The following is an 8,547-nucleotide window of genomic DNA, read 5'->3' on the forward strand; positions in this document are numbered from 1 at the left end:
TGGTGGCCCTGAGGGAAGCCCTGATCACCCTAGCTCCCTAAGAAATTTTTTGAACAATATCCCCTCTTGAACTTACTAAAATGGGATCGAGCAAATGTGTCCTAGAGCTGTGATCTGAAATCTGCTACCACAACTGGGTTCTCTGCCTCCAGAAACTAGGGGAGCAGTGACTGAAGCTAAGTCTACATACAGCAGGACAGACAGGCGTATAATGACAATGAGGGAAAAGAAAGCATTTCCGTAAGCCAAGAAAGAGCTGTTATGTCTTTTGATGGTCTGGCCAGTCTGAGACACTCTGATACTGAGAAAATAAGGAATGATAATCTAACTCCTCTCCTAGACTCTAAAACTCTAGTTGAATGTTGACTTATTCCATAGAAAAACAAACTTTAGTTCAACAAGGAAAGATCATGAATGGGAAGGGTAATTGGGTAATTAACCACATAAATCCGCTTGGCAGCTCTCCTACTTCCTTGACCTTGATCTGCATATAAGGAGTGTGCTGGGCACCTGGGACCCTACTGCTCTCTAGGACATCACATTCTGTTTCCTCCAGCATGCGCTCTTTCCAGCTCCTGTTCAGGGCCAGCCCTGCTGCCCTGCTCCTGGTTCTCTGTCTGCAGCTGGGGATCAACAAAGCTCAGGAAGACACGTGAGCCAAACCTTTCTCCACCTCACAAAAAACCTTTTGGGGAGGGCTCCTCTCTTAGTCTGGAAATATACATATCCCTTCCTGAAAACTTTTTCAACTTCCCAGAACTCCAGTCCCAGGAGCTCTCATGAATCCCACGCCAAGTCCCACTTATCTCCTCTTAGGAAGCCCCAACAATTCCCCTCACATTTCCACTGGGTGCTTCTAGGTTGCCCATGGAAATAAGACTGCCAGTATACTTATAAGTAGTAATTAACAATTAGTCTTGCTTTAAAGCTCTGATCCACATCCCGTACACAGACTACACCTTTGTTAGATTTCTGCTCAGTAAATTTCACCTTCTCACATCTTGCCTCCTGGAACAGAAAGTTTAGCAGGTCTGTGAGTTCCAACAATAGCTTTGGGCAGCTTTGGAAGGACTCCTTGAAGAATCAGAGGACCTGGTCACTGATCCTTGACTTCATGGTCTGAGGTTGAGCTAGCCCAGTAGCTTAGCCATTCTTCCTACTCTGAAGCCCAAATATGAATGTGAGGACAACTCACCCTCCCACCAACATGGGCCTGGGAGCACAGGTTCAGAAGCCAACTCATTGAGGGTACATGTTTGAAGGAAGCAGAAAAAAATGGGGCAAGCAAAATGAAACAGGAAATGGAGCCAGAGTCTGGGGACAACCAAGGACACTCAGCAAATCTAGGAAGTTTTCTCTACAGGAACAGGGTTTAGAATGCTGGGTCTCTGGATTGTGATTCTGATGGTACCCTCTTTGGCATGACCAGATGTCCTGTTCTGGAGGAAACTATTCAGGGTCTTGACAAGCTGGTATAGTGGAGGCAGGTGTCCCAAGAAATGTTGAGTGGGGACACGTTGAGATACAGATGTCACTCCACTTATCCCTGAGGGGTAGCAAGTTGTTGAAACAAGCTGTGCTGAGTAGGGCGACCAACCATCCCAGTTTGCCTAGGAATTTCTTGGTTTTAGCACTGAAAGTCCCTCATCCCAGGAAGCTCCTTACTCTTGGGCAAACTCGGATGAGTGGTCACTCTAGCTAAGCTGGTCATCCTATCAATCCTAAATTTATTTACAAATGGGAGGAATTATGAAAACACTTAAGTCTTCACACCCCTTTTCTGTGCACTGAGCACTGGAGCAACTGGTATAAGAAATGGAATCTCTCTGAAATCTATGTTTTACCCTAGGAAAATGGGACTGTGAATCATTGTAGGCCAAGAAACTGAATTCTCTCCTGTCCCACTCAACCCCAAAAGAGCTGAGCCAGCTGTTTCTGGAAAAGTGAAAGTAACTCTCCTGGTCCTGAACCCAGTCCTCATTGACTGAAGAAGGATACTTGGCCATTCTCTTTGCCCTCATTTCCTTTTTCCTATCAGGTTGTAGTGTGTGACCTGAATGTAAGGTAGCATCTAAAGTTCCCAATAATGGCCATGTGTCCAAATCCCCTACACAGCTGAATAAATACAAATTCCTAGGCCCCATGGGGAACCAAAGAAGGAGGATCTTCAAGGGTGGTCCTACAAACTCCTCCAGTGCATTGAGATGTTTACAGTTTAATGTGATTCTGTTGATATGGAATTTTCTACTGATGATGACTTGAGCCCTTCCACTCAGTGCACAATCAGCAGAACCTGTAGAACTTGATTAGGCTGTGGCATGTGTTATTGCACTTTCATTCTTTTTTTAAATTTATTTTTTGTCAATGGAAGAAAAGAAAATGTTCAGTTTTAAAGTATCCAAGTTGCCTTTTTAAGCAAAAATAAATCTGTACAGAACAACCAAATCAACCAAAAATCAAAAGTTCCCAGGGGATTCTGACACTCAGCAATTGATCCAACTCTCATCCTCTCCTTTCCCTGCACCTTCCTTGTTCCCTCTGCCCTGCTCAGTGTACCCCCCTCTCTCGTGGATTGATCTCTGATCTCTTTCCTGCTTCTCTATTACAGTCGAAAGGCGATAATAATGGACTTGGAGATACCCCAAAGTGCAAGTCCAAATGAAGAGGTCACTGCGCAGCTTATAGTTAAGACACAATTGAGAGAATGTTTGGTGGTAAGTAGAGGCCTGGGAGAGTGAACTCAAAAATCCTACTCCTTAATTACAAATACAGTTAGATTAATCTCTCACTTTAATATCACATATTATAATTAATAACATAATGAATAGCAACCCATGCTTCCAATTCTCCTTTATATTGTGCCACTTGAGCTTCAGAACAATCATGGGAGCTCAGGGCCGATTACTGTTCTCATTTTACAGATGAAGGAACCCTTATCCAGAGAGCTGTAGGAAGGATGAGAAAGAGAGAAAGAAGGAATGGGTCGAGAGTAAAGCACAGCTAAGAGGGAGAAGAGAAAAAAGTGTAAGAGCTGGGGAGAATTGGGAAGAGTTCCTCCAAGGTCCTGGGCGTGATTGCTTGAGATAAGGGGTGGGAGGGGGGTTCTTAACAGGAAAAACCACAACCCCATTCAATAGGTTGAGGCAGGTGGGGAGAAGAGAGAAGATGCAGAGAATGTGCAAGATATGACTCTCCTCTTCAGTAAGCCCTGAGCAGAGTCTGCTTTCCTCTCTCCCCTCCTCTGCTCTTCTGCTCTGTCATCAGAAGTTGATTCTTGTTCCAGCCTCCCCTCCCTGACGAGGAGCCCACACTTCTCCCTTCTCCCAGTTCAGCAGCCATGGAAGGGAGGTCCAATCCCTGTACTAGATCAGAGGTTCTCAAACGGTAATGTGCGTAAGACTCACCTGTGCGTCATCCCTCCTGTTTGGCTGCTCTGGGCCATGAGGAAAAGGGACTTGGCAGGTTTCACCCACAGAGACTCTTCCCCCAGAGAAGAGTGTGTCCTTCTTCACCTCACTGGCAGTCTTCTCAGGTGTGGTCACAGACACACAATCTGTCCCTTGTCACCTACCTCTGTTCTAGGTCCAAGACCCATGCAACTCCCCCACCTCCTTCCAGAAAGACACCTTCTCTGGCAGCACAAGTATTTCCCTACACCATGAGTTTCCTAATTCAAATTAGATGTAAGGACAATGATTAAATAGAAAACTAAATTGAGAGCTTGAGGATTGCTATTCATTAAAATATATTCTAGAAATGGCCCCACACCTATAAGAGAAAGATTTCTGGTCACTGAGCAAAGAATAAGACAGCTGCTTTGTCAAATTCTTCTGTTTACAGTCCAAGGATATGAACCATGTATGTTAATTTGGAGAGGGAGGGAGATTGAATCACAATTTTTCAATTTTGTGTTTTATTTATCATAACCATAGATGATAAAAGGAGTGAGAACATGTGCATAAAAGTTTTGTGATAATGGTAGTTTTTGGTGATGATAGATAATGAAACTCCATTTCCACCTCTGAGAAAGTGACAGGTATAAAAAAATGTGTTTAACCAACAAAGTGATATGTGATATAATTTTGTGTTACGGTGATTAATAAGACTATCTTTTAAGAACAATGCTAGTATCATAAAATAAAGTGATCTTGGGGCCGGCCTGGTGGCACAAGCGGTTAAGTGCGTGTGCTCCGCTGCGGCATCCCAGAGTTTGGCAGTTCAGATCCCAGGCGCTCACCGATGCACAGCTTGGCAAGCCATGCTGTGGCGGCATCCCATATAAAGTGGAGGAAGATGGGCACGGAGGTTAGCCCAGGGCCAGTCTTTCTCAGCAAAAAAAGAGGAGGATTGGCAGATGTTAGCATAGGGCTGCTCTTCCTCACAAAAATAAATAAATCAATAAAATAAAATAAAGTGATCTTTTTACAACCTACCCAAGTACAAGTAAAGGATAAAGAGTTCCATAGAATAAATTAGAGTTTATGGGAAAGGAAATTTTGGTAGTTCTGGTCAACCAATTTTTATTTTCAGCTTCCAATAAAAAATAAATGTATAGCTATAAAAACATCTTCACATTTTTTTAATTTTAGGAAAATATAATTTTTTATGTGTGTGAAGTTTCTAGCACCTAATCCACATTTTCTATCAGTTGTAATGTTTTTGCAACTAAATTTGTGATCAAGTGAGGTATTAGGATCACAAATATAAAACTAAAATAGAATTGATATACTCTCAATCATGTATTTGAATATAAAGATCATATAAATCTTTAAGGTTGAAGAAAACTTGTAGTAAACCACAGTGCTCAAACATCTGTGGTATGGACCAGTTTGCTGGTCTCATGAAGTTTATGGAACTTTTATAAGAAAATTGCTTTTAAATGTGTAAATAAAATACATTGGATTACATAGAAAACTTACCATATTGAAGAACAGTGATAAAATTACTAAAAATAAACTTATGAGGGCTGGCCCTGTGGCTTAGCAGTTAAGTGCATGCACTCCGCTACTGGCGGCCCTGGTTCGGATCCCAGGTGCGCACCGACGCACCGCTTCTCCGGCCATGCTGAGGCCGCGTCCCACATACAGCAACTAGAAGGATGTGCAACTATGATGTACAACTATCTACTGGGGCTTTGGGGGAACAAAAAGGAAGAGGATGGGCAATAGATGTTAGCTCAAAGCCGGCCTTCCTCAGCAAAAAGAGGAGGATTAGCACAGATGTTAGCTCAGGGCTGATCTTCCTCACAAAAAAAATAACTAACTAAATAAAATAAATAAACTTGTGATACAGTAATAAACATGTTTCTTTATCGACACATTAGCTGAATAGGCAATACATTTAAAATATAGAAAAGTTATTTTATTTTATAAGGGTTATCTATGTCATGGCTGTTGTTGCTTAGCTTGAATAAGTACCTTCAACTGTGCAATGGTCTTTGACAACAAATCACATGTGTCATGCTGGACTTCCAGTGGGTTCTGATTTTTTGTCTTGAATATGCAAGTATTGAAAATTCCAATTCGTGAAGATATATCATTGCAAATGTAATAAAAAGGTAAACAAGGCAAGTGTCGGCTTCTCTAAAGAAACACCAGGGTCTCCAAATTGTTCTGAGTAAACTTCCAATGGTGAGAACGCTTGCATTCACTGTTTGGGGCTAACAGGCTATTCGGTGCAGAGTTACCTGGGTGAGCTTCAGGAGAGGGCAGCAGCCCCAGCCATGCCCAGGCAGCCACTCTGATGACTCCCATGTGTCCAAGGTAGCAATGAGTACAGGCAATATTCTGAGATATCTAAAACTGTAATGTGGTAGCAACACATCTCTGTTTCTCCTTGTGATAAAATCAGACATACCGCTAAAGCCACTGTTGCTCGTTGATGACCCTCACAACAGAAGGAATGCTCGATTTCGATGACAGCTTAGTAAAAAAAGATGCAGTTTCTGTCCATCTGAGTTCACAGACTCACTGAATTCTATTCACAGACCTCTCTGGGTCTATGGCCCAGGACTAAAGCCCTGGGTTGAACACTAACTAGACAAAAGTTTCCTGACTCCGCTGAAATGCACATACGAAATACTCTGGGATCTTCAGTTGTAAAGCCCTCTCAAGTTAAACAAGGAAAAGGGAAATTCACCTTCAAGATTTCCTTTGCTTATCTAATAGCCAGGTTTGGTAGGTAATTGTTTTCCTCTCACAGTTGAGGAAAGTGAGTGTGAGAGATGTCACTTGAATTACCAAAGGTCACAAGTTCTAGAGGAGCACAGGTGGAGCTTGGTCACAGTCTGGCAACAAGGCCTGGCTTTGCCTTCTACAGCCAAGCATCCAGGCTGCGGTCGCAGGCCCATTCCTGAAAGCCCTGGCCAGGGAACTAAAGCAAGCCTGCTCCTGGCATGAACAGCTGCCCCAGGAGGAGATCTCCTGACCCTGTGGGTTCACCTCCTCTTCCCTCCGGAGCCCTAGGCCCACACTGCTAAAGCAGGAATTTGAAGGCATGAGGACAGAAAACCTTCTGACCTAGACTTTAGCTCCTGAAACGATACTCCAAAAGTAGACTCCCCTGTGCCTCTGACCCACCTCTGTCCCTGCATTTCACCCTCTAATGACATCCTCTCCTCCCCCTCCTTCGCCCTCTTGTCTTTCTCTCCCTTTCCCATCCCCAGACTAACACTGGGTGCTCTCTTCCCCTCTCTTCCTCCCCAGATTAAATCTTACCTCGTAAGCAGTGCTCCAATTGATGGCTCTTTTAACTATAAATACACCAGCTGCCTCTGTGAAAATTATCCAAGAACCTTCTTCTGGGACTTTCAGATCAACAGTAAGTATAGGAATTGTCCAAGTGAAGAACTATCACCAGGGAGGGAAAACCATAAAGAGAAATGTGGCTCTGGATCTGAAGCATAACCCTGGGGAAGAAAGGTGGAGAGGAAAGGAGGGAAGAAGAGGGGGAAGGTAGATGGGGACCATGCCCAGGTTCGAAAGGTGAGAGATTATGTGAGAAAAGCTACTAATGGAGACACATTTACGAATGATTTGGGGAAACTGAATCCCAATGGGGAGGTGCCCGATACTAGTAGAAAAGATAGGACCCTGGGGTTGGAGTGTTAACCAGAAATAATCTTTGTTCTTGTATCTTTCAGGCACTGTAAGAATAGCAGCAGTGGTTGACATTATTCGTGAACTAAATATCTGCCCTAACGATAAGGCAGTGGTGCCCATTGATGCAAACCGTTTTCAAGTCCTTACAACCCTAATTATAGCCTGATCTTAGTGGAAGCCTTTGTCTCTCTGCTCCCCAACCCCAGGTCACAGGTTTCCCAGGTTTCCTCTAAGGAAACTCAGCTGGAGTATCAGTTGTGATCTGTAAAATAAACTTTTCACAAGCTTCTCTGTGTTCTGTTGTGTCTTCCCTCCAAAATCTATCCCAGAGGAGCCTCAGAGTACCCCGAATGTCTAGAACTTTGGTCTTTCAATGAAGCTTGACTGAGGAAACTTTATGTTTCTCACTGCCCACTGGTATGAAGAGGGATAGAAGAGGAAATAGAGAGAGATCATTCTCACAGGGAGGAAAAGTGGTGGCCCTAAAATTCATAGCAAATGCGGGGCAGAACCTGGACAGGCACTCAAGGCTCCCTACTCCTTGGTCCCCCTACATCCCACTGCCCCTGCAGGAACCACTTCAGATCCCAGGAGATGGGAGCCAGTCTGCATACAGCAGAGTCAGGGACCACAGAGTCTGTGGTCCCCAGAATAAATGATGGCATTCTATTCCATTCTGTTGCTTCTTTTCAACTGGTGAAAAACGATGGACTAAGTGATGCTCAGGGACACTGGGCTGCACAGAAGGCATAGAAGGCTGAAGAAGAGAGGGGTCCCTGAGGGACTCCACCAGAGAGGGCCAGGGGGGCTTCCTGAGGGACGGGGAATATGAGGCAGGGTAATAGGGACAAAGTGTGCAGAGGGCATTCTGGCAGATAAAAGAGCAGGCAACAAGTGCTCACAGCATCAGGGAAACATGATCATTGGAAAAGATCACTTGACACACTAATTAGAATAGTAACATTGATTGTACGTTTAACACGTGCCAAAAATGTGCTGAATATTTTTACTTACATGATTTTATCACATGCCCTATTAAAAACAACCACAAGCTATAGATATACAATGGACCATTATTCAGTCATGAGAAAGAAGGAAATTGGTCATTTGCAACAACATAGATGAAACTTGAGGGCATTACGCTGAGTGAAATAATTCAGACAGAGAAAGATAAATACTGTATGATCTCACTTATATGTGGAATCTAAAAAAGCTCATCTCATAGAAACAGAGAGCAGAGTGGTGGTTACTGGGGGCTGGGTGGTGGGAGAACTGGGGAGATGGTGGTCAAAGAGTATAAACTGCCCGTTACAAGATGCATAAGCTCTGGGGATCTAATGTTAACTATGGTGATTATAGTCAATAATACCGTATTACATACTTGAAAGCTGCTAAGAGGGTAGATCTTAAGTGTTCTCACCACAAAAAAGAGATGGTAACTATGTGA

At 43.6% G+C, this 8,547-nt stretch overlaps 1 protein-coding gene across 1 annotated transcript; it reads left to right on the top strand.

Moving 5' to 3' along the window:
• Window positions 1-539: 539 nt before the first annotated feature.
• Window positions 540-7,376, top strand: PIP (prolactin induced protein). Its single transcript, XM_004430808.3, has 4 exons — window positions 540-652; window positions 2,609-2,714; window positions 6,705-6,819; window positions 7,142-7,376. Exons 1-4 carry the CDS (start codon window positions 558-560, stop codon window positions 7,264-7,266), a joined length of 441 nt encoding a protein of 146 aa, XP_004430865.1. The 5' UTR covers window positions 540-557; the 3' UTR covers window positions 7,267-7,376.
• Window positions 7,377-8,547: the final 1,171 nt, after the last annotated feature.

Source organism: Ceratotherium simum, chromosome 1 (genome assembly GCF_057802395.1).
Source record: "Ceratotherium simum simum isolate JZ-2026a chromosome 1, ASM5780239v1, whole genome shotgun sequence".
In the NCBI taxonomy this organism is placed as follows: Eukaryota; Metazoa; Chordata; class Mammalia; order Perissodactyla; family Rhinocerotidae; genus Ceratotherium; species Ceratotherium simum.

What these genes read in the sequence shown, in the direction of transcription:
- PIP (XM_004430808.3), top strand. Translation starts at nt 558, where the DNA reads ATGCGCTCTTTCCAGCTCCTGTTCAGGGCCAGCCCTGCTGCCCTGCTC. An exon ending in AACAAAGCTCAGGAAGACAC is followed by an intron (nt 653 to 2,608) that starts GTGAGCCAAACC and finishes TCTCTATTACAG; the next exon opens with TCGAAAGGCGATAATAATGG. An exon ending in AATTGAGAGAATGTTTGGTG is followed by an intron (nt 2,715 to 6,704) that starts GTAAGTAGAGGC and finishes CTTCCTCCCCAG; the next exon opens with ATTAAATCTTACCTCGTAAG.